Below are 24,416 nucleotides of genomic sequence, written 5' to 3'. Positions count from 1 at the left end.
GAGCGGCACCGGTGGCACCCCAACCAGCAACCCCCTAAATGCATGACATCATCCATAGGATACATTTCGCTTACCCAGGAACTTACACAGATGGAGTACTTCCTTTGTGGGTGCTCTGCCATCAAGCCTTGTCTGAGATCCCTAGATCAGGAGATGGGTGGCCTCCTGTCCCTCTCTACCAATATGTATTGTCTCCTGCTCCCTAGAACCTGAGAAAGGATTTTTAGGGGCAGGTGAAAGTAGTCCTAAACTGGGAACGTTTCTAAGGAAACAAAGAACCTTGTCACATACTTCTGTTTTCCACTCTGGAGTGAGGGCTGGATCTTTGCACTCTGTGTCTTTAATCATGGGGGGCCTGAACTGGAATGCTTGGGAGGACAGGAAGAGCTCAGGCAGGGGTGTGGTCAGTTGGGACTGGGAGGCCTGGCTGGGCCACCATAGTGGGGCTCTGGCTCTTCCCTCTGTGTATTTCTCAACAGCTGGGGACCCGATGATGATGGGAAGACAGTGGATGGCCCCCATCAGCTTGGAAAGGTAACTGAGCTGCATGAAGATTGCGAGACCCGGGACACCCTCCTCATTCAGGTCCCAGAACTACTGCAAGTCTCTCCCTTTCCCACCCTACCCCCGTTTGTGGTGCCAGACTCATGGCATCCAGCCCCACCGCCTCCTTTTGGGTGAGTCCTCCTAACCTGGAGGTGGGGGAGCGTGGGGGACACCAGTTCTTAGAGAAATGGAACAGTGCCTTGAGTTGTTTCCCTGTGATTTTGTGCCCCGCCCCCACCCCCCCACCCCCCCATCACTGGCCCCACCGGATCTGATAAGCAGCGAACTCACATCAAACACTTGCTCAACTCACAGCTCCCTCCCCTTCTTGTTTCCATCTTTAAATCTCTCTCCCCGTTGCCCCAGTGCCTTTGGGCTTTTTTCCCCTTTTCTTTCTAGAAGGGGAGGAGGCTACTGGTATGGACGGTGGAGGTCTTTGAGTTCCTCAGCTGACGCAGGACCTTTTTGCTCCTCAGGCTGCCTTGCAACATGGGGTGATTGCTGGCCGCCGGGGCTTTGGGAGCATCTTTGTGGTGGCCAGCGGCAACGGGGGCCAGCACAACGACAACTGCAACTATGATGGCTACGCCAACTCCATCTACACCGTCACCATAGGTAGTGGCCTGGCGGGTCTGTGTGCGTGAGAGCACGTGTGTGCTGCTGCGTGGTGAGGGGCTCTGTGCTGGTGTGTGTGGGACTCCGTGCGAACGGGTAGTGTGGTAGAAGGCTCACCTCTTGGGGGGTGTGTGTCCCTCAGTGGGGAGGGGGGAGGGTTGTGTGTTTTGGGCGTGCCCTGGCTTCCCTGGTGTCTGGCTGTATGAGCACGATCTCTTCCCGGTCATAGTTAAGGAGGGACTAGCCCTGCTTCGGAGCATCTCAGGGCCCTCCTTCGATGTCACCATACCCCGGGAGCACTTTCAGCCCATCATCTGGCAGGCCTCCGCTCCAGCCTCTCTTCCCACGGGCCACTTGCCTCCTGCTTGAAGCCCTCCCTGACCCCCACTAGTCTGAATCAAATGCCTCGCCCCTGTGCCCCCCACCACAGCATCTGCTGCCCCAGTTGTATTTACTTACCCTACTTCCCTCCTGACTTGGCTCCTTGAGATCAAGACTGTGGCCTTTTCCGTGTGGCCCTGATGCCTCTCACAGTGTGGGACCCACAGTAGATCATTAATAAGTGAATAAATGTGGAGGAAGATGAATGTGTGAACAGATGAGTAGCTATAGAGTGGAACCCCCCCCCCCGTTTTACATGGAGCCTACTAAAAGAATGGTGTTAGGGCCCAGAATCCCCTCTGCCATTTGAGGTTGCCTCTTCAGGTGAGGAGTGCGTGCCCGCTGAGGCATTTGGGCCGCAGAGATCATTTTTTAAACTCAGCACAGTCTCCCAGATGACAACTCTGATATCATCAGGCCCCTAGCTCTCATTTCCCCTACTCTGTCCCCAGGTGCTGTGGATGAGGAGGGACGGATGCCTTTCTATGCCGAGGAGTGTGCCTCCATGCTGGCGGTCACCTTCAGTGGTGGGGACAAGATGCTCCGGAGCATCGTGAGTGCCTCCTGGGCCCTGCACTCCCTGCCCCTGTCCCACAAGACATCTCTCAGGCAGCACTGCCATATTTCTCTGGGTCCATGCTTCCCCGGCCCGCCCCTCCAATTCCTCCCCCTTCCCTAGCAGATCTGGGTCTCAGGGGGTATGCCACTGTTGGGTAATCAGAGCTGAGGACCCTAAACAAACCTGCACATGGTTTTTACCTTTAACATTTTAACTTATAAATATATATTTTGTTATTGGTACTAGTACGCATCACATTGATTAAAGAACTCTTTTGAAATGTCTTCCTTTGGTAGAACTTGGGCTTTGGCTGATTCCTGTGGGCTTAGGAAAAAAATCTTCATTCCATTGCTCTTTAGCCCTTACGTAAACACTGTGAGCTCTGGTCACGTTCCCCATCGGGAGTAAAGCCAGTGGTTGTCTTCATGGAATGGGCGGGAAAAGGAGTCTGGGAAATGCGTCTGTCAGCCTAAGAAACAGTTCTTTCCTTGGAGCTAGAATTGGAGCCATATCTAACAAGGGATTGGAGCAGGGGAGTGGAGCTTCTCACGCTGGGGAACCTTTTAAAGAATTCAGGGTCTGATGCCCACACCCAGCTGGCTTAGCTCCATCCCACCAGGCTCAGGCCAGGTCTCTGGCTTGGGACCCCAGAGCTCCCTGCCTGTCCCTGCTGACCCGAAGAGAGTGATATGGGGATAGGAGCTCCAGGGAAAAGCTGGGCTGGAGCCTGGGGTTGTCCCCATACCTAGTGGCCTAGGTATGGACGTCTCTCTGGGGCCATTGGGAATCAGGCCGCTTTGTCCTCCTGCTGGGTCACATTCATTCTCCAAAACTGATATTCTGTTTTGCCAATAAGTGACTTCTGGCCAACACACAGTTACAAGGCCCTGGGCCTGTGGCCCTCAGCCTCCCCTGCCCAGAGAGAAAGAAAAAGGGAGTGGGCTAAAGGGAACATGTCAGAGGGGCTTTGCCCAGCAGTCAGGGGTCAGGTTCAAGGGCACCGCACCTCCCCCCCCCCCCAGGCCAGGCTGGGTGAGGAGGAAGAGCAGGAGCAAACTATGCACTTGGTGCCCTGGCAGAAACTGGGGGACCCACTCACCAGGAAGGCCTCCCCTAGCATGGCTGTGACTGGTGCTCAGCAGTGCCTGGCTGTTCTCCTAACTCCCCTCCCCCTCATACCCCACCCCCCACCTTCCACCTTCCCTCTGAACTGTAACTGGTCCAGAAATGAAAAGAGAGTTTGTTTAGCCAAGCTCCCAACTTTTGGATGTCCTTGCCTTGGAAACCGCCTGTTGCCAGGGTCTGTTCAGTGGCCAGCTGTGTGGGGCAGCGGTCTTCCTGGGGGCAGGGCATGAGCATGTGCTGTCCCCCCGCGGGGTGCCTGGGGCGCTCCCCTGGACTTTCCTAGGGCTGCCCGGGTCTCCCGCCGCCGTTGGCATGTTCACCGCCCTCACAGCCACACACGAGACTGTCCCCGTGACGCTGTTTCCTTAACAGGAAAAACCCCATCTGCTCCCTGGCACAGACCAGCCTTCCCAGTCTCATTGAGACTACAACTTGGAGGGTTTTTTCCTTTTTCTTCTGGGAGAGCACGGTGTCGGAGTGAAAATTACATCTCTTGGCAACTGCTCTAACAGCTGGGAGGGAAGCAGTGAGTACAACGGAGAAAGGGCAGTTCTTGGCAGAAGTTAGCACCCTGGTATCTGACCCAAAGAGAAGCCTGGAAGAAAAAAATTCTCTAGTCTTAACATTGGCACCATGGCCTAGATCCAAAGAGCCACATCGTGGAGCAGATTTAGGCAAACCCTTTGTGGGTCCAGGGTTGATAAAGAGAACTTGAGGCCATCTCTCCCCTCGAGGTAACTCTCCTTCCCCACCCCCACCCCCCACTGTCACCTCCCACCTCAGAACCACAGGTAGAGAAGGGGGGCTCATGGGAACCACACTGAGGCACCAGGCCCAGAGCGGTGAGGCAGTTTGGGCCAGGGCGGGCAGGCCGTGTAGACATGAAGCCCACGCTGAGCTCACGGGGTGGGCAAGGACACAGTTTCCTCTCCCTGGGAACACACTCCCTTTGTTCCCACTGATGTCACTCCAGCCCCTGTCGCTGAGCTGCCAAGTTGGATTTCCTTGAATGGTGCCGTCACTGTTGTCCCAGCTCCAGCTGGGGCCCGGGAGCTCCCCTGGCCACTTCCTCTGTCTAGCATGGCTGCGGGGCTTGGAGGGTTGGGGTGGGGAATTTGGGAAACGGTTACAGAGGAGCAGGAATCGGGAAAACTGTCCTCTGCGCATAAGGCGTCTCCCACGGCTCCATCTCCCTTCTGCCCACAACCAGACCCTCCTAAGTAGCTCTTTAGTCTTTATTCATCTTTTCTCAGTTCTCCAGAGCTTGTCCGGTGGGGCCTCGAAGGATTAAGGGTCTCCTTGGTCCTGACCCGCTAGCGGGCCTCCCTCTGGTCAGATCCGGCTCTCACAAAGGAAGGGCCCACCTGACAGGCTTACTCTGAGCGCGCGCCACCCCCCCCCCCCCCCCCCCCCGCGCAGCCCCTGGGAACTCCGTGTCTAACCCCGCCCCCCCCACTTCCCAGGTGACCACTGACTGGGACCTTCAGAAGGGCACGGGCTGCACGGAGGGCCACACGGGGACGTCCGCCGCAGCGCCCCTGGCGGCGGGCATGGTAGCCCTGATGCTGCAGGTGCGGCCCTGCCTCACGTGGCGGGACGTCCAGCACATCATTGTCTTCACAGCCACCCAGGTGAGACCCTAGCAGCCTTCCGCCCGCTTCTGCTTCCGCGGACTTGCAGGGCGCGGGAGGCTTCAGGCTCCCCCGAAAGTGTGGTGCCAGCTGCTTCTCAGAGCTGCCCATGTACAGAACGGGGGTGGGCGCCCCGTCCAGATCGCAGGCCTGAACTCATTCTTGCCTGTTCTGCCTGAGCCCTTTCACCTGCAGACGGGTACGCTGGGCCCCCTTACTCCGGGGGCTGGTGACATCATGGGGCTTTGACCTTTCGTCCCAGCTCTCCTTGGGGAACCCGTTCCTCGCGGCCTTAGTGGGAGAGAGTGGCCTGGGTCGGCCAGCAGGGCCAGCGAGGAAGCCAGAGTTACGTGGTTGACCTTAGGGTTGACCTTGAACGACGTGTGGATCCGCTGTAAATGTATTTTCTTTTCCTTAAGATTTTCTCAATAACGTTTTCTTTTCTCCAGCTGACTTTACTGTAAGAATACAATATATAATAGATGTAACATACAAAATCTGTGTTTATCAGCTGTTTCTGTTCTCAGGAAAGCTTCTGGTCAGCAGTAGGCTATTAGTAGTTAAGGTTTGGGGAGTTAAGAGTTACGCATGGATTTTCCACTGTGGGAGGAGGGGGTTAGCGCCCCTTGAACTTGTCCGAGGGTCACGTGTACTTGGGAATCCGAGAGACTAAGCGGGACCTCTGTTCCCTCAGTACGAGGACCGCCGCGCCGATTGGGTCACCAACGAGGCTGGCTTCAGCCACAGCCACCAGCACGGATTTGGCCTGCTCAATGCCTGGAGACTCGTTAACGCTGCCAAGGTGAACGGGTGTTGGCAGGGCAGGGACCCCTGCATGGAGTGACCGAGGGAGGGGGCCAAATGCCTAAAACCTTGCCTGGCACGTCATAGGTACTTAATAAATGTTCTTCATTTCGTTTACCCTCATGCCAGCTGATACCCATTTTTCAAACGGAGAAGCAGGCTCAACATTCTCACTGAAGTTTCTGAACTGTTGGTAGAGAGTGTAGCTTGGGGCTGGCAGGGTGCTCTGGGTCTCCTCCTGCACCCTGGATCCAGCCGCTCGCTCTGGTTCCGTGTTTCGGTGCCGTGGGGAGCACTCCCGGGTGTCAGCAGGAGCCTCGGGAGTGAAAGGAGGTGATGAGAGGAAAGATAAGAACAGCTGGGCCCTAAGGAGCGAGTGGATGCGTGTGTGTGGTCCGTCTTGTTCATTCACCACCACCCCTTTCCTTTAATAGATCTGGACCTCTGTCCCTTACTTAGCTTCTTATGTCAGCCCTGTGTTAAAAGAGAACAAGGCTATCCCGCTGTCCCCCCACTCACTGGAGGTCCTGTGGAATGGTAAGTAGCCAGCAGAAGGGGTTAATCTTGGGCCTGAGGTTTGGGGCGGGGTGCCTGGGAAGTCAAACTCCTAGTCCCTGCCCGATTCTACCCCCTTCCTTTAGGAGCTGAGCTCCAGCCAGACCTGTGGAGTTTTCTTTGACCATTTTAGGACATGTTGCTGCTTCTGACTTGGCTGGCCCCCTGGCTGCTTAAATAAGACCTTTCTCCTGAGTTACTAGTAGTGGAAGGAGCTGCTGAGCAACCGGTTAGAAGGGCAGGAGGGGGGAGGAGTGGCCCTGGGACTTGAGCAGACGAGGCAGGACTTGAACTACGCTGCTTTGACTCCCATGCCAGGAACTTGCCAGGCAATCCTCTTCAGCCCAGTGGCCTTTGGATGAAGTAAATGAATCTCGTCCTTTGACTCTCCGGCTTGGGTGATACAGAAGTTGGGTGGGGTGTTTCGGGGCGGGACAGGAGGATGCGGACGTCTCCCTGGGGCGCAGTTGTCTGTCTTCTGCCCCCGCCTCCGTCACACCCAGGGTCAGTGGGATTGTGTGAAGTGCTTCGGGTCAGAGATGGGGTTTGCGTCGAGCACCGAGGTCGGACCCCTTCCCAGAGAAGAGGGAAGCCGGATGGGGATGCTTGGGCCTCTGTCAGCAGATTCCCCCGAGTTCCTGTGTGAGAGTTTCCCTACTCCCAGCTCTGAGGGGGGTTTTTCTTTTTTTTTTTCCCTTGAAGAATTTTGCCAGGCAGAGTTACTTGCTTATTTTTTGTGAAGATTGAAGCATGCCATGTTTTGGGCCCAAATTAGAACTCCGTGCTCACTTACCCTGGTTTGCTCCTAGAAAGTGATGAAACCAGAGCAAGAACAGAGGAGGAATGGCCAAAGAAGGGAGCCCAGAGGGAGGGGCAAGGACAGCTTCCCTCGGGTGGAGGTCTCCCTGAGAAGGGTTCTGTTGTCTCCCTCCCTAACCATGGCCAGCACTTGCCCAGCTTCCCTCTACGTGGAAGGAAATCCATGGGCCCGGTTCATCGCGTTTTCCGTAAAAGGAATGCTATCTTGGAAGGGGCATCAGCCAAGGCAGAGAAGTGCAGGAACATTCCTGGGAATGCAGTTCAGTCGGAACCCCTGGGCTTTGCACTGATGGGTCTTGGAGATGGCGTGCCTTTTAACTGGGACCTCTCACCCAGGACTCCCCCTCTGTCCTTTAAGTAACAAAGTAATGCATAGGCGCACTTGTCAAATGGGAGTTGACTTAGAAGAGGGTTGGGGGCCTTTGCAGCCTCATCATCCTCTGCTTCCCACTGACCAGGGAACATTGCCCCAGCACGTGACAGACCTTCCCAGCAACCGCTTATTTGTCACTGGGAAGCACAAAAGCAAGGACACGTTGTCCTGCGCCGAGGAGAGTGGGAAATGGGGTAGTGGGAAGAGAGGGTGAAGCAAAAGGAGGCGTAGGCCCAGAGTTTTCTAGGGTGGAGGGCAGGAGGCAGGACGGCTGTGAGTTTCTGAGCTCAGCAAAGGTGCCTTCCCCTCTGTTGGGACTCCGCTTAGCCCCCAAGCAGACAGGACGGAAAGTACAAGCTTGTGGGCACGCTTGGACGCCGAAGGGAGTCTGGTTAATACAGATACGCCCCTGTGACCAAGCTTTGGTCTCTTCTCCCAAGACCTGGGTGAATCGGTGTCTGAGGGCCCAAAGTGAACTTTTTGTCAGGTGCAGGGAGCTGAACGTCGCTGAGAGAACAGAGGGGGTGCAGTACTGCTAAGACTCCAGAGCAGTGGTGTCCCACAGAACTTTCCACAGCGATGGAAATGTTCTCTATCTGTGCTGCTCAATTCAGAGGCCACTGGCCGCATGAGGCTATTCAACACTTAAAATGTGGCTAATGTGAGTGAGGAGCTAAGTTTTAATTGTATTATATTTAAATTTGAATAAATAACCACGCGTGGCCTGTGGCTGCCGGACTGGGCAGTGCAGTGCTGGAGCCAGACGGAGGATGAGGGCGGAACAGGGGTGGGGGCCCCTTGGTTCCTTTAGATCTGACTCTGGGTCTGAAATCTCCACCAGAGGGTAGGAGGGACAGTGGGGTTTGGGAGGAGTGTCTAAAACACAAGAGAGTCTGCATGTATTCAGGAAATTTCCTTAAACCCCTTGCGCTTGCCCTTTCATCCTGTTTGCAGCCTGAGTGTAACTGGCTAAGCCTCTGCGTAGGCAAGAGTCCCGTTCCTTCGCTTACACCTCCCCCGTCACCCACCCTCTCGGTCTCCACTGACTCTTCCTTCTGCCGTCACACATCCTCGGTTCACCTACCGGGAAACAACTGAAAGTCCCTGGCGGCCTTTAACCTGGAACCCTTAAAAGGGAATGAACTAAAGCTACTGCTCGCTGTTATCACCCCCTCTCTCTACCACTGAAGACTCGGTTCATTGCTCACAGTGCCACGTTCCCTGGTCAGGCCCAGGGCCTAGTTCAGAGTTCACCTTTCTCGACCTTTCTGCAGCTCTGACCCTATTCATGGGGCCCTGGCAGCAGCCTCCATGACCTCTGCTCCAGAGCCCTCTCCTGGCTTCTCCACCAAGGTCCTCGTGTCCTTTGTGAGCTCGGTCACCATTCCCAGACCGGGAGTGCCTCTTCAGACTCCGCCCTGGTTCTCTCTCCTCCCTTGCGTGTCTCCCTCCATCATGCAGCAGTTTTCACGACTTCAGCTACCACCTCTCCACAAGTGATTCTTAGCTCGCAGTCTCTTCCTCTGATCCCTCACAGTGGGAGGGATAGAGATTATCATAGCTTCCGCAACATCAGGAGCAAAGGAAGCCCCAGGACCTTCTGGCCAAGGGGTGAGAGTCGAAAAAGACCCTGACTTACCAAAGGCCAAATAAGAATATTAAGATGATCATCATCAAAATGACTTGAATGCTTTTTACAAACCAAGCACTATTCTGAGTATTCCTTCATTTAATGTGGTACCTCACTTGGTTCTAGCGGCCCCATATGCACGGTCACCTGAGTCTCTGTCCGCACCAGTAAGAAGGGCATATAGCATACCCCCTCACACATCCTAACACAGACGGGCTCTCGCAGGGCTCTTTCTGGATTCCATTCTATTCCATAATGTTCTGGAACATGGCATTGACTCTCCGTGAGCCCTTTGTCTGCCACGTTAATGCCCTCCTCCAGCCATGCCACCACTATCTCCCTGCAGCTTTCTATGCCCACGCCACCGTGCGCTGTTGGGTATGCCACCAACACGTGGCCCATCACATATACATTGCAGATTTCATCATCACCCTTCAGAAGCCAGCTTGCTTTCCAGGTTTCTCCCATTTTCCATCAGAGTCATTGCCATTCCCTAGACTCACACGCTTGAAGCTCTGGAGTTGTCAGCCCCTCTCAGCCCCTCTGTATCCCTTGCTTCTCCCCAGGTCTTCCCGTGTCCATTCCCCTGCAATGGAGTCTCTCACGTATTTCTCTGAAATGTCTCTCGATTGATTCACTCATTCATTCTGCTAATGCGAGACCTACCTCATTCCAGGCACTGTATTAAGTTCTGGGGATTCAGAGATAAGACAGGATTCCTGCCCTCAGAAGCTCACAGTCTGGTAGGCGGAAGGCAGCCCGTCTGCGGTAGAGATGACACGGGTGTCAGAGACGGCTCCCACCCAGGGAAGACAGGAGGGCTCTCGGAGAAGCCAGGGACTGACCTGAGCTGGGGGAAGAGGGGAGGAGAGGGACATCCAGACAGCAGGGGCCACACATGCAGAGTCGACAGAGCTTCGGGGAACCTCGAGTCGTGTGGTATGTCTGGGGCAGGGGTGTGAGGGGCAGGGCCAGATAGAACTGCAGGGACCTGACCTGGAAGTCTGTGTGTGCGGAGCCTTCAAGATAAGTTGTCACCAATTGCTGGTAGGGAAGGGTGAAGGAGAGCAGTCCCTTGTCTTTTAGAGCTGTATACTCAGTCTCTGCTGATAAGATAACAGGGTGCCTGGGGATGCCTTCACACCACTCTGGGAAGGGGAAGAACTGGGGACCATTGATGAAACAAGATTGGCCATATATTGATAATTATCGGAGTTAGGTGTTGAGAACATCTGTTCCATTTTTTATATATGCCTGGAATTTTCTGTAGTAAGAATGCATATATATGAATGTATATATAAATATATATGAGCATTTATATTTTTTAATATATAAAAAGATTTCTAAGTTTTTGAGCTTGAGCAACTGTCTAGTTAGTATTGTCATCAAATGAGATGAAAAACCCAGGCCAAAGAACAGATCTGGGCAAGGGCTGGGGAGTATGAAGGACCAAGGCCTGGAATTTGGCTCTGCTGTTTGCAGCTTCTTGGGGCAACATCTAAACGTTATATCCAGAAAGTGGTTGATGAAATAAGTTCAAAGGTCTAGACTGGTGGCAATGATTTGGCAGTCACCAGCGTAAAAAGAGAAGAAAAGGCCTGGGGAAGAGTGAGGTCCCCAGGGTTGGTGGGCTGACAAAGGAGAAAAGGATAAAAGAGGACCTGGGACACAGACTACATTAAAGGCGTGGACCAAGGAAAGCCGCTTCCGAAGGAAAACAGGAGCGATGAGATGGGCCGGTGGGGGTGGGGGGTAGGAGGAAGTCAGGAGGATGGTATCGTGGGAATTTGGGGTTGTCTCAGTGAGAGAGGGCAAGGAGACAAGGACGGAAGGGGCGGCCCAGGGTTTGCCGCACAGGCCCCTGGTGCCCTCGAGAACTGTTTCTGGGTACTCACAGGGGCAAAAGCTCCATCGTACCTGGTTGAATAATTCATGGAGGCAGGAGAAGATTTCTGGTTAAAGATGGCAAATTGTTATGTTCTTTTATTTCCTCTTTCTCCCAAAACCTCACCAAAATAAGAATAAAGGAATAAAAATCGTATAAGCACAAGGATAAAGAGAATGGGAGAGAGACCTCAGCAAATGAGAGATTTCTTCACATTTTTGGAAGATGAAAAATGAATGGAGAAGTGAGCAGGGCTGAGGAAATTGCATACCAAATGCCTGCAAGGATGATACTAAGAAATAAGCCCCTTCATGCCACACAGTGCCAATGGCCTCAGGACTTGGAAGTCCCATGTGCTCCAGGAGACAGAGATGAGGTATGAGGTGGAAAATAGGGATCGGTGAAAAGGTAGATGCCAGGGCACCTTCTCCCATCCTTGGCAGCCAGGTGATGTCCCTTCCCTATGCCAATGCCAGCAGGAGTTGGGAAGTTTATTCTCCAGGGACAGGGAGTGTCCTGGGAGAGGGGGACCCTCCCCTCCAAGCCAGCTGCCCAGATCCCAAGGCTCTGGCAGCCAGGAGATCGGTGGCTCCTCTCTGGAGCAATGGAAGGACCCCTCATCGAAAGACTTGGAGATACGGATATGGAGGGCTTCTCCATGAACCAGTCAGGTGCCAGGCCAACGAACTTTAGGGAAGCCTACCAGTATAAAACTCCACCCATGCTTAGAGCTTCCAACTGGCTCTAAGCTAATAGGGATCACTGGCAATTGAGGGAAAAAAAAATTTTTTTTAAATATTTATTTATTTGACAGAGAGAGACACAGTGAGAGAGGGAACACAAGCAGGGGGAGTGGGAGAGGGAGAAGCAGGCTTCCCACGGAGCAGGGAGCCCGATGTGGGGCTCGATCCCAGGACCCTGGGATCATGACCTGAGTCGAAGGCAGACGCTTAACAACTGAGCCACCCAGGCGCCCTGGGGAAAAAAAAAAAAAAATTTTCAGGCTAATAGGGATCACTAGCCATCTGAAAAAAAAAAAAAAAAACCTCCAAATCCTGAGGATGATTGTTTTCAGTCGCTAAAACTCAGCTGAACTGATTATCCTGGGATATGGGATAAGTATGGGGAGGGATATATGGGAAAGTAGAATAAGGATACTTTCAGACATTGTCTGAAACTGCTGGGAGAGGCAGCTGTTCTACAAGGAAGGATAAACCAAGGGAAGGAGAGGATGGGGGAGAAAAAGAGGGAGTGTGGACAGAGAGGAGACAGAGCCCAAGGCAGGAGAGGAACGTCCCAACCCAGGGGCAGCGGATAGGAACAGGAGACAGGGAGCCAGAGATGGAGTCTCCGGGGGAAAGTGGCACTGAGAGAGCTTCTGATCTGTTTGTTCATTTGAAGAAATAGTATTCAGAGAGGTTATGCAGTGTGGGAAGAATGAGTAATGGGGGACATGAGTTGAAATAAACCAAAAAACAGGGCAATTATTAACGCCAGAGGGGACATCAGCAAATTGTTCAGAAAATGAAATATAATCATTATATACTACTTGGCTAAATTCCATATGATATTTATAGGGTCATCGTAAGGAAACAAAAGATTAACTAAAAGTGGTGATGTAATTATTTTGAGAGGATGGAGGGGAGGGCAGGGTAGGAAGAAGGTCTGGGTGTGGTGTTAAATCCTCATCTGCTGTAACTAGAAGTCGATAAATAATGTCTGAAACTGATAAACCATGAAATAGTCACACATGCCTATTATTTGGAAACATGAAGGTAGATCCCAGAAGGAAACAACCAAAAGCAATAAGAAGTCTTTGCTTCTGGGGAGTGGCTCACAAAGATGGTGAGGAATGGGGTAGGAAATTGTTCTTTTACTTTTAAAACCATGTAGACTGTCTTGACAGGAAAAAACGTTAAGAATGAATGGGAGGGTAAGAAGTAGAGATAGTGAATGTAGACATCTTTTCCAAGAACTTTACCAGTAAAGGAAAAGTAATATCTGATACTTACATGGTCTTAATACTCAGTACTGTACTAAGTACTTTATGTGTACGAACTGATATAATCCTCCTATCAACCCTACAAAGTAGGTACTGTTACTATCCAAGTTTTCTAGATAAGGAATCAGTTCTCCGAGCTAGGACAGGGCAGACTGGGATTTGAACCCAGTCTGGATGGCTCCAGAGCCCACGTTCTTCACACCAGTGGGCAGAAGAAAGTGAAGAGTTGAGAAAGGGTTTATTTGTTTTTGTTTTTCATCTGTGGTAGGAAAGACGTAAGCAAGAAGATCCAGCCAAGAAGACGGCTAATGGGGCTGGTCCGATGTTGGACTCTTGCCAACCAGTTACTGTGAAAGGAAAAAACAAAGGAGCCTGGGAGAGTAAACAAGAGGATGTTGGAGAGCTGAGCTGTGGGATCTTAGACACTAGGAAAAGAGGAGCTGGATGGCACTCAAGGAAATGAAGGAAGGGATCAAGAAGGGTGTGGGGAACGCGGAGAGACAGGATGTCCTTGTTTTCAGAGAAGGTGGGGCATGGGCTTTGAAGACTTGCCAGATGGAATGAAAGGCCATTCACTCGTGCACACATCTGTGCCCAGAGAGAGGTCAAGATTATTTCCCAACATGTTATCAGGAAGTGGGGGAGCTTCTTTGCTGTCATTTTTGCTCAGCTATTCTGATTGGCCGTCAGTTAATTTGCATTGTTATCTGATGAAACCCACAATGAGAGTTTCTAAACCGTTCAGAAGTGAGGCAGTCCCGGGTAAGGACAAGGCCTGGGGTGTGGTCGTGGAAGTGGGTGCGGATGTGGGGTGGACGGAGGAGGTAAACAGTATGAGGTCATGACGACTCGGGACAGCAGCCCCCTGAGCACCTGAGCACCGAGGGGGGCCGGTGCGTTTCGGTGGCGAGCGCAGCGGAGGGGGCTGAGCAGGAGGCCAGCGGGCAGGGGGCCTCTGAAGGACGGAAGGTGGTGTCACAGACTCTTGCCCTTTGCTCCTCCTCCTTCCATCCTAGCTGTGCATGCTCTCCCTGGAAGGTGCAGGTGCTGGTCTCCGCCTCGCCCGTCGGAATGGATCCGTGGAGGAGGTGCTTTAGAAAGAATTGTTTCTCCTTGCCACCTAATTTTTTAATATTCCCCAATTGAGTCTTGCCCTTCAGTCGTTTGTGTTTTTCTTAAACTCTGTTTTGAAATACCTGTAGATTCGCAGGGAACTGCAAAGCAGTGCTCAGGGGAGTTTCACGCACCCTTCTCCCTGTGTGAATGTCTGAAACAATTCCAGTCCAGTGCCAAAACCAGTACAAGGACATTGCTATGGTCCATAAAGCATATTCAGATCTCACCTGCCAGACACGCACTCCTATTTGTACGAGTGTGTGTGTCCGGGTGGGGGCGGGGCTCCCTGTAGGTTTACCACACATGTAGCCTCGTGTATCCACCACTACAGCCAAGATCCAGAACACCCCAGGCTCACTAGACTCCATCATGTCACCCCTCTGTGGCCGTGCCCACGCCCTCGGCCCCATCCCGCGTGCCTGGCAGCCACTCATTTGGCATCCGTCTCCACGCTTGTGTCGTTCATGAGTATTACACAACGGAAGTCACGCTCTGTGTGTCCTTGTGAGGTGGGCTTCTTTTCATTCAGCATCATTTCCTCCAAGTGTATTCACTTGAGTAGTTTTTTAGATATTTGTACTGCCTTCCGTATGAAACTCGTTCGTTCCCCACCCACATTTGGACTGTCTCCCCTCCTGGAACGTACCGCTGCTTACCAGCACTCTACTGGTCTGCGTTCATCTCCTGCGGACGGTCTCCCTGCCCTGTGCCTAGAGCCTGTCTGTTCTAGCACCAGTTAGGTACTCCTCACACCATCTCGTTCTCCACTTGCAGGTAGAAGGCAGAGATCATGTCCAACTTACCTTTCTATCCCCAGCATCTAGTACAGTGCCTGAAATGCAGGAGGTACTCAGTAAATTATTTTTTGAATGAATGAATGGTGGAAGCTGCTCTGTTTGGTTCTTATATTGTGTCTTGAATATGTGATCTTCCCAATGAGACTCTAAACTAGCCTGTCAGCCCCTCGAAAGTGGCCACGACATCCCATTTACTTGCGCGCACTGGGTCCCAGTTAGGGCTGCATTAGGTGTGTGTATGTGGTTCGGTGAGTATGTGCCTTTGTGTGTGTGGGGAGGAAGTGAGGGCGTAAGTGTTGATGGGGCCGGTTTCCCAGCTGCCCAGCCTGACTCCCCACAGTCAGCAGGACGGACCTGGAGATGTCGGGGCTGAAGACGCTAGAGCATGTGGCAGTGACCGTCTCCATCACTCATCCACGACGCGGCAGCTTGGAACTGAAACTGTTTTGCCCCAGTGGCATGATGTCCCTTATCGGCGCCCCCCGCAGCATGGACTCGTACGTATGCCTGCCCGTGCCTTCTGAGCCTTTTTGGGCAACGCGGGCCTTTGCAAGGAAAGGATAGAGGGAAAGTGGGCGCCAGCACATCCTCAGCTGTCCTGGCACGGGCTGGCCGGGGCAGCGGGAAGCCGTTTCCTCCCTGCTTTGTAGAAGTCGCTTACAACGTGCTAAGCACTGCACTTTACTTTCTCTAATCCTTACAAGAACGATGCAGAGGAGACGTTACCCTCCTTTTACAAAAGAGGAAACAAGTCACAGAGCTAGTAAGTGCCTGAGGAAGTAACACTAAGCCTAGATCTCTCGAGCTCCCCGGCCTGTGCTCTCTCTACATTTGCTTTCCCCACTAGGACATGCTGACAGGAGTCCTTCATCTCATGGGATCCCTGGGGAAGGGACAGCGCTTGGGGACCCCTCGTGGCATGCTCCCCAGTGGCTGTAGCTCAGGCCACAACGGCTATGTTTTGATGGCTACTACAGTTAGGAAATCATGTTTGTGGGCAAAGGGTCGGTTTCCTGCCCCACGCCTTCCAGGTTTTCTACTCTTTTCTTCTCCCCCAGAGATCCCAATGGCTTCAATGATTGGACCTTCTCCACTGTGCGGTGCTGGGGGGAAAGAGCAAAGGGGACTTACAGACTCGTGATCAGGGATGTAGGTAAGCCTGCCTGCCCTTCCGTCTGGTCCCTCTGGAGCTCAGAGTCCCCGCAGAAACCATCCCATGGAGGAGACATAGGGTTGCCATTGGACCGACAGGGTAGATGCCAAGAAATACACCCCATCTAAAATACGGGCACTGAAATCTAAAATTGTTCATTGATACCACCTCTCATATTCCTTGGAGAAGTGACTGATCCATTTTTCCTCAGGATAGCAACAAAAATTCCTTGTTGAAACCACATTTCAAGTCCTTTCACATATAACCATCCTTCGACCAGCCCTGGTAGGCAGGTAAGGGCAGGACTAATTTTCACCATTTTTTTGTTTTTGTTTTCTGTTTTTTGTTTTTTGTTTTTTTTAAACTGAGGCCCACCCAGAGGTCTGAAGTGACTGGTGCAAGGTCATACAATATTCCAGTGAGAAGACTGGAAACCGAACCCAACTCTCCTGGCTTCCAGCCAAGTTAGGTATTCACTAGACTGCTGGTTTTCAGACCTTTCTTTAATTTAGTAGAAGGACATTTTTTTTTCCAAGCAAAATCCCAGCTGAAACCCTAAAATATGGAAGAGAGAAAGGCAGAACGTCTTTGCTTCGGAGTCACACCTTTCAGCCTCCCCGTCTCCATCCCTGAGGCCCCCACCCCCACCCCCGCGAGGCACATCTGCAGAACCCCGGGGCCGCGGGACACAGACCACTGCGGCGGCAGAGCGTGCGGTCGAGTGCCCCCCGGCGGCGGGGCGGGCGGGGCTGTTTGCGCGGCGGCGGAGGGGCGGGGCTCACGACTGCCCGGCTTGCTGCTCTAGGAGACGAGCTGCTGCGGGCTGGCACCCTCCGGCAGTGGCAGCTGACCCTCTACGGCTCTGTGTGGAGTCCAGTGGACATCAGGGACAGGCAAAGGTGGGTGCCAGGCGCAGGTGCGGGGGGGGGGGGGGGGGGGGGGGGGGGCAGCTCCTGGGGCCGGAAGAGGCCACGTAGGGAGTTCCACCTCCCTGGGAACCCGCAGCACGCCCGCCCCTTCTTGCTGTGGGGCATCCTCCCTCTCCAGCTGTGAGGTGGGAGAACCAAGCTCAGGAGGGCGTCCCCATCTCTTTTGTTCTCCACAGACTGTTAGAAAGTGCCATGAGTGGAAAATACCTGCATGATGGCTTCACTCTGCCCTGCCCTCCTGGGCTGAAAATCCCCGAGGAGGACGGTTACACCATCACCCCTAACACCCTCAAGGTGCGAGGGCCCAGCCTCCAGCTCCAGGCGGGTGGGCAGGCAGGAGTGTCCTGGGGGATTTAGTCCTTGCTGGGGTACTCCAGGTGACTTGAGAAGTGGGGGGTTCGGAGGAGCTGGCCGGGTCCCCACTCGACTAGCTAGCTCTGAGAGGGCGCTCCTTGGGTGGGGGAGGCGAGTGCTTTGGGGTGGGAGAGGCAGTCCCTGGAAGGTGACAGACTTTCTGAGCTCATTGTTCTGGGTTGAGAAAAGCCACAGGCTTTGGGAAACCATCCCTAACTTGGGTGCTTGACTTTTCCCCAGACTCTGGTGCTGGTGGGCAGTTTTACCATCTTCTGGACCCTTTACTACATGCTGGAAATATACCTGAGCCAGAGGAATGTGGCCTCTCACCAAGTTTGTAGGAATGGACCCTGCCACTGGCCCCAACGAAGCCAAAAAGCCAGGGAGGAGGGGACAGAACTAGAATCGGTGCCACTTTACAACAGCAAGGATCCAGATGGAGTGGAGACAGAAAGTGAGGGCCCTCCCACCACCTCTGATCTCCTTGCCCCAGACCTGCTGGATCGAGGGGACTGGGGCCTGTCCCAGGACAGGAGTACCCTGAACTGCCCTCATCATCACCTAGCCCCAGACCTGTTGCAGGGGAAAGAGGAGCAGATTTGCTGACACAAGGCCCAACAGGCTCGACATGGGACAGGTTCTTCCTTCCCAAAGCCGGGGAAGCCTGGAAGGCTGCTCTGAAGTCCCGGGAGCTCTGGGGAGAAGGCAGCCCTGATGCTAACATCAGGAATCCACAGGCCGAAAGAGCACCCTCTGACTACGCTCAGGGAGGGCGAGGGCCTTCTTAAGGTGCAGTGACAGAGGAATCGTGCCGGAGAATAGTGTGGCCACGCCATTGGATCTTCCTCCGACTGAACAGGAGCTTCTGGTGAGAAGGTCTTGGACAAGGGCTCGGCCCCCCCCCAATTGGGCAGGCCTGCCTCCTCATTTCTCCTGGGCAAGCTGGTGATGTGGGTCATAGGGACCCTCACCCATGCATGGGTGGGACAGGGCCTGCTATGGCCAGAAGAGCCTCTCCACAGAAACGTCACCGGGGTCCCTCGGGAAGAGGGCTTGGGATGAAGGCTGGGAAGAGCCCGTGGATATATGCCTGTCCTTCTGAAGACCCAGGACCTAGAAACTGCAGTCTTTTCCTCTCCCTCCGCCCCCTTTCTGCCTCCGCCTGGAACCTCAGACCTACTGGTATGGCAGTAGCCCTCAGCCCAGCACACCCGCCCTGAAAGCAGCTGCCTCCCTGAGCCCTGATCAGAAGCCAACCTTGAACACATCCTGACTCCTTCACCATCGCCCCCCACCCTCCATCCTGAAGGATCGGTACGATGCTCCTGGCAAAGCCGCGGATGGGCGCGGCTCCCCAGGGCCTGCGCGGCTTCACTAGGTGGGTCTGCAGCAGGACTATGACAGGGGTCGGCCACTGCCACTCCAGCCCTGCGACCACCCTGTCTTCCTCTGCAAAGCGCTCAGGGAAATGGCCTTACCCGCCGGAGGCCAGCCGTCTGCCTGACCGGCTGGGACTCCTCCCGGCCTGGGCCTCCTCCCCTCTTCTGAGCTAGTTGGTTGATCTAAAAATTTTTTTTTTTAACGCTTAAGATTTGGGTTTCTCTTTTCACAGCAACATTTGGTTGAATGTTTTTCTGCACAGCTTTTCCAAAATAAAAACCTTCCACACAACTCTACCGCTCCCCATCCCCTTTCATCTGCCTCCCAGAGCTCATGAAAGTTGCCAAGTCGCTTCTCTTGGCCTTCGGTCCCTGGTTCCTGAGATCCACTCTCCTCCTTCCTCTGCCTGGGCCTCTGAAGGAAGCTGACCCCCCTGGGATCCTAGAATTCGAGGGGTCCTTCAGAGCTGGCGGCTAGGAACACCCGTAAATGTTCCCTGCCTCTTGCCCGCTCATACCTCCTGCAACCAGAAGTGACTAGGGCAAATCAAACTCTGCCAGCCAGGCCTGAGAAAAGATTGATGTATATATTTGTTTCTTTTCTGAATTTCAACCCCCAAAATATTCCAGCAAAAAAATGGGGGGAGGTTGGGCTGGGTTTCCTTCAATGGGCATCTGCTGCCAAGGAGGATGGTGGACTTGCCCCCTGCCCAGCTACCCCCAGCCCACGTCCTTCCCCCCTGCCCGGCCCAGGATGGGGAAAGATGGTGGGAGACGGTAGGGGAGCTGGGAGGAGGGTTAGGGGAGTGGTGCTTTGGGGTAAGAAGTTGGGCTGAGGCTGAGGGGTGGGGGAGAGCTGCCCAAGTGCGGTCACCTTTGCTCAGTGACGGAGCCTCGAAGCTTGGCCGGGGCTGAAGGAACTACACGGGTGTGGGTGAGGCAGGCTAGGCAGGATGGCTGCGGCCGGCGAGCTGGGGACGGGCAGGGCCGGGGGCTGGCCCTCTCCCTCTAACTGATGATCTGTCGAGGTCGTCCGTAGCCTGTCATGCCAGCCTGGGAGGCCCCTCTGTTGCTGCCCATCTGTAGGCCAATGACATGCTTGCCCTCCTGCAGTTGGCTCTCTGTGAATTCCCTCTTATGCTCCTGGGCTTTCCTAGAAGCGGGGAAACCAGGATAAAGACTCACCGGGACTGCACATTTTCCACCTGGGTTCTGTTTCCTCTGTCACTTCCTAGCCTCATCCCATGTGCCCCGTCTCACTTCTCTTGCTTCCTTCACCTAGCTTGCCCCCCGGGCCAGGGACACTGGCAAGCAGCAGGGACCCATCTTCCCCCTCGCCTAGACCTTCACTTTGTACCTTCCGACCCTGCTGCCCCACCTCCCTTGGCTTAGCGGTTAGCCCAGGCCACCCCCCATCTCACACAGAGACACAAGCTTAGCGCACAAGGAACCCCTGGTGGCCACGTACTTCATAAACCAGTTGGGGTCTCCACGGTAGTACCCATCATTCTTGGTCACTGCCAAGCTGCCCAGGGCCATCAGGGTCCTCTGCACCGCTGCCAGGTCTTTACCTGGGAGAAGAAAAAGGGATGGGGGGTGACCTTCAGGACCACGTACACGGGACTCCATGGCAGGGCCTGCCCCGCCTCTCCGAAAACTGGCCAACCCCAAGGGCTAAGGAGGCTGCAGTAGATCCTAGGATGCCCCTGAGTATGGTTGGCATTCCCACTCTGTAGACCTGTTGTCGTGGCATGCTTGGGTCATCCCTTGTCCTCTCTGCCTCAGCTTCCTGTCCTCCACCTGCCTCCTCCACCCCTCTTCTCTCTGTACCTTCAAAGAGGTCAACAGTCTGGAACATGTCAGTCTTGGTGACCCCGTAGTCCTCAGCTGCCTTCAGGAACTGAGCCACCTGCTCCATCTGCTTGAAGACCATGGAAGGAGGGTTCTCGGGCACCTTCACTGGCTTGGAGCCATCAGGGTACAGGCTGTTCACCAGCTTGCTCAGAATCTGCCGGGCAGAGAACGCAGCTTGGCACTCCGCTCGGGGTGCCTGCCCCACAAGCCCAGCAGGATGGTGAAGCCCCAGCCCCCCTGCACTTCTGTGAAGTGCCACTCACCACGCCATTCTTCAGCCAGACCTGGAAGCCCAGGCGCCCGCGGTCCGGGCGCCCCACATCTGGGCCACACTGCACTATGATCCACTCCACGAGCCGCTCCTCCAGCTCCTCGTCATACTTCTTCTCAATTTTGGATTGTACTTCGCGGCTCATGCCGTAGGAAGGACCCTTGTTGGCCATGTTGTGGGAGAGCTAAAGCAGCACCGGCCAGAGAAGGGAGAAGGTCAGAGGATCAGAGAACCAGTTCTGCTCTCACTTGTGCTAGGCAGGCCTTGGAGCTCCTAGGGGGACGGGCGGGGGGCGGGGGGGGCGTGCCCACCCATCCTAGACATTTATTTACCTCCCCTGGTTTCCTCGTTTTGTTTTCATGGCACTGCCCATCATCCCCTCTGTCCAGGGAGCCTCTCTGAATTTAGGGACCAGAGAAATGGGAGACCAGATCTTTCGAAGTCTAGAGCAAGGATCAGTAAACTTACTTTTGTAAACAACCAGAGAGGAGTAGGTATTTTAGGCTTTGCTGGACATATGGTCTCTGCCATTGTAGCATGAAAGCAGCCTTAGACAATATGTAAACAAGTGAGCATGGCTTTGATCCAATAAAACTTTATTGACACAAACAAGCAGCAGGCTGCGTTTAGCGTATGGGCCGGAGTTTGACAAGCGCTGGTCTAGAGCATTCTTTCTTTGCCAAGATTGGCCACAGAGGCACCGGAGATGCCTTCCAGAGGAGGCCGCACTGCCCCCCTCCCCTGGCGCCAAAATAAAGCAGCAGGTTTCTTTGTCCAGGTAGGCGTGAGGTGGTTTGTGGGTTCTGCCTTAAGTTACAGAGTTCTCTTACTTCTCCCTCCACTTTATCCTCTAGCCCCAAAGCTGGAACTCCAAAACCCAGCTCTTTGCCGGGTCAGCCCGGCCTCTGGCCTGCAGCTGCCGAAGAGGCTCACACTTACCCACCCCTGGCAAGGTCTAGGAAGCCGGCAAAACCCACGAGCCTTTGGCCAAGAAGCTGCACTTCCTCAGGTGGGCCAGGAGAGAAAGAACTGCTAGACCCATGGATTTTCCCTTGTGCCCCAGGTCCCGCCACTCTAGTAGCTGAGTAACCGAGGAGCCAGAGTCCTCGGGGGACATCCCAGAGCCAAGAATCTGCCAGCCAGAACATGGGGAGCCCCTCCCTGTGCAGACCAGCAGCAGCTGCTGTCCTGAAGGCCTGGGGCTGGCACTGCTCGGGAGAGCTCCAGGTGTCACGGGGGGTGGTGCCCAGAGCTCCCTAGGAGAGCCCTCCGAGAAAGGGACCAGATGAGGCCAGACCCACGGAGAGGTCAGAGGTTGGGAGGGAGAGAGTGGTCCGAGGATGGGGGTAGTCCACACGCTCCCCGACTCCCTCTCTTGCCACAATCAGACCTTCTCCCCACTCACCACCGTGGAAAGCAGAGTGAGCGTCCTCACTTGCCATGGTCCCCAGTCAGCTGCCCTACCCTTCCTTCCCCCAGAGCTGACAACTTTCCTGCATTCAAGTTCCCCATCTGTGCACGGAGGAGGATGTGATCCATCTCACAGGGCTGTGCCTTCACCCAGGCACTGTCTGGGACTCCCTCCCAGCATCGCCTCCTGCTGGTGACCTGGGGGAGCCGGCCCCTGACCCAGGGACTGAAACAGCGTTCTTCCCAGCCGCCCTCCACTCCTTTTCCAAGTCATCCCCTGAGGGGACAGCAAAGCTTGAGACAAAGAACACGAGATGGATTCATCTAAATTCCAGCTATTGGGCAACTCACTACTCTCGGATTTGGAAAGACCCAGAGGGCTGGGCCACCTTTGAGCTCCACCACCCATCTCCCCCTCCAGCTGACCCCAGAGAATCCAAAAGCAGTCTCTGCTCTGTTTCCCTATAAACAGCCCAGCCCCTTCCTTCCCCACCCTGCCGTGTGTCTCACACCCTGCCTCCCAGTCACTGGGGGTCAAAGACTAGTGGTCAAAACCCACAAGTCAGCTGGGACCAGGTGACTTCAGCCCATCCTTCATCCTGGCCCCGGCTCAGCCTTCACCCCACCAGCCCAGGCAGGCAGCATGCATCCTGGGGGTCCAAGCACCCACCACCTTCCACAAGCCTATCCTCCTGGTACTCTCCACCCCACCTGCCCTCCCAACTGCCCTCCCTCCCAGACGGTGGGCTGGGCCTGCGAGGAACAGGACGGAAGCAGAGTGCCCCCCCCACCCCCCGCCGCCCCCACCAGCGTTCAGTCTAGGAGATTCAGAGCAGACAGTGAAGGTATCGAGGCTCACGGTGACAAGGACACAAAGTTGCAGCCCCTAGTTCTAGAGACAACATTTGGATTTTGATCAGAACAGGGAGGGGGATGAAAGGCACCCCACCCCCACCCTTCTCCCTCCTGGTGAAGAGTCTTAAAGTGGAGAATTCCAAGAAATCCCTCTCAGTCCTCTGACCCAGACCTCCCCAGTCCCACCTTGATGCTGCTGGGAAGAGGAGAGGGAGAGGGTTGCCGGCCAAGCCACCCAGAGGCCTTTCTAGATAAAGCCTCCTGGGACGGGACAGGCAGAACAGCCTGGCTGCGCTTTGATCCTCCTGCCCTGTGGCTCCTGTCGGCTTCCCCTCCCCCGAGAAAAGAATAAAGTCCAGCTGTGAAGGGGCAGCGTGCACCTGCTACCACAGGACCCCACAACAACTAGCAGAACCAGGGGTCTCTCCAGGACCCCTGGGCCCCCTCTCTCTTCAAAAGAAGACACAGCTAACAGGAGCGAGCGTCGAGCGTCTGTGGATCTCTGACATGGCAGGAAGGTGGGCTCATCTCAATTCTGGGGACAGAGAAGAGCGGCCCTATTCACTGCTACCCTTTGGATAGCAACCACTGAGGGGAAGCAGCCAGACCCTTCGGGAAGGGCCCAGGGTCCCAGGCCCACTCAGGCCAACACTGCAAAGCTCCTGCAGGGCCCACCCCTCACCCCTCTCTCTGCAGTGGGGTCACCCCCCATTTTCAGAGGATGGAAGGAGCCGTGTGTCCGGAAAAGCGGCTCTCATGCAGGTCCCCGCGCCCTGCCACGCCTGCCTGTGGACCTCCCCGCTGCCTCAGTGGCTCCCCGGGGCTTCTCTCCTGCTGCTCAGGCCCTGGGTACCTGCCCGTGGGCCCCTGCTCTCCAGCACTGGGGTATTCGCACACCCCGTAGGCACGACAAGGGCTGAATACGGGGAGTCCCCCTCGCACCCCTGTCAGGGTCTTCACCATCAATCCCTCTGCATCAGCCAAGTCATCCTAAACATTTCAACCAGCCTGAGGCTGCCCAGTCCAAGCAATATGGGATTCTAGTAACCTCACCACCCCCATCAAGTAGGACCACTTCCCCATCTGGAGATCAGGAATGCACGCTGATGGAGAGGGTGGCCTTCTCCAGCCGAGGAGCTGGAGACCAGGACCTCTGAGGGCCCTGTCCCCAGTATACCCGCTGCTACCATCAAGCCCTAGCCTACCTTCCCTCCAACCCGGGGATACATGCACTTACGGGGGTTCCTCGGGGCTCGCAGGAGGGAAGGAGCTCTCCGTGTCTGAACTTGGACAGACAGGATGGGGCGCTGGCTGAGTGGGGGGTTTAAAGGGCTGCTGCCGTGGTGATGTCAGCCTCCCCCGCTGGCTCACCC

At 54.8% G+C, this 24,416-nt stretch overlaps 2 protein-coding genes across 2 annotated transcripts in view; one reads left to right on the top strand and one right to left on the bottom strand.

The window, feature by feature from the left end:
* PCSK7 (proprotein convertase subtilisin/kexin type 7) overlaps nt 1-18,941 on the top strand; it is a 25,292-nt gene extending 6,351 nt beyond the window's left edge. The window contains exons 7-17 of the mRNA XM_032428121.1: nt 480-534; nt 1,023-1,161; nt 1,995-2,095; nt 4,690-4,857; nt 5,552-5,659; nt 6,096-6,198; nt 15,179-15,335; nt 15,897-15,991; nt 16,797-16,890; nt 17,097-17,214; nt 17,515-18,941. Of these exons, the coding sequence (XP_032284012.1) occupies nt 480-534; nt 1,023-1,161; nt 1,995-2,095; nt 4,690-4,857; nt 5,552-5,659; nt 6,096-6,198; nt 15,179-15,335; nt 15,897-15,991; nt 16,797-16,890; nt 17,097-17,214; nt 17,515-17,880 (1,504 nt within the window). The 3' untranslated portion in view covers nt 17,881-18,941. The remainder of the gene's footprint in view (nt 1-479; nt 535-1,022; nt 1,162-1,994; nt 2,096-4,689; nt 4,858-5,551; nt 5,660-6,095; nt 6,199-15,178; nt 15,336-15,896; nt 15,992-16,796; nt 16,891-17,096; nt 17,215-17,514) is intronic.
* TAGLN (transgelin) lies at nt 17,895-24,416 on the bottom strand. The gene is made up of 5 exons (XM_032428133.1): nt 24,281-24,416; nt 20,771-20,962; nt 20,484-20,661; nt 20,122-20,224; nt 17,895-19,806 (listed from the first exon to the last, which is right to left on the bottom strand). Exons 2-5 carry the CDS (start codon nt 20,948-20,950, stop codon nt 19,662-19,664), a joined length of 606 nt encoding a protein of 201 aa, XP_032284024.1. The 5' UTR covers nt 20,951-20,962; nt 24,281-24,416; the 3' UTR covers nt 17,895-19,661.

This window comes from Phoca vitulina, unplaced genomic scaffold, assembly GCF_004348235.1.
Source record: "Phoca vitulina isolate PV1807 unplaced genomic scaffold, GSC_HSeal_1.0 scaffold38, whole genome shotgun sequence".
Lineage (NCBI taxonomy): Eukaryota > Metazoa > Chordata > Mammalia > Carnivora > Phocidae > Phoca > Phoca vitulina.
The sequence above is the reverse complement of the archived record's forward strand: the minus strand, read 5'-3'. Positions and strand labels throughout refer to the sequence as shown.

Excerpts from the sequence above, each read along its gene's own strand:
- TAGLN (XM_032428133.1), bottom strand. The coding sequence starts at position 20,950 with ATGGCCAACAAGGGTCCTTCCTACGGCATGAGCCGCGAAGTACAATCC. Across the intron at positions 20,662-20,770 it reads TCTGGCTGAAGAATGGCGTG|ATTCTGAGCAAGCTGGTGAA; the intron begins GTGAGTGGCACT and ends TCTGCCCGGCAG. Across the intron at positions 20,225-20,483 it reads GACTGTTGACCTCTTTGAAG|GTAAAGACCTGGCAGCGGTG; the intron begins GTACAGAGAGAA and ends TTCTTCTCCCAG.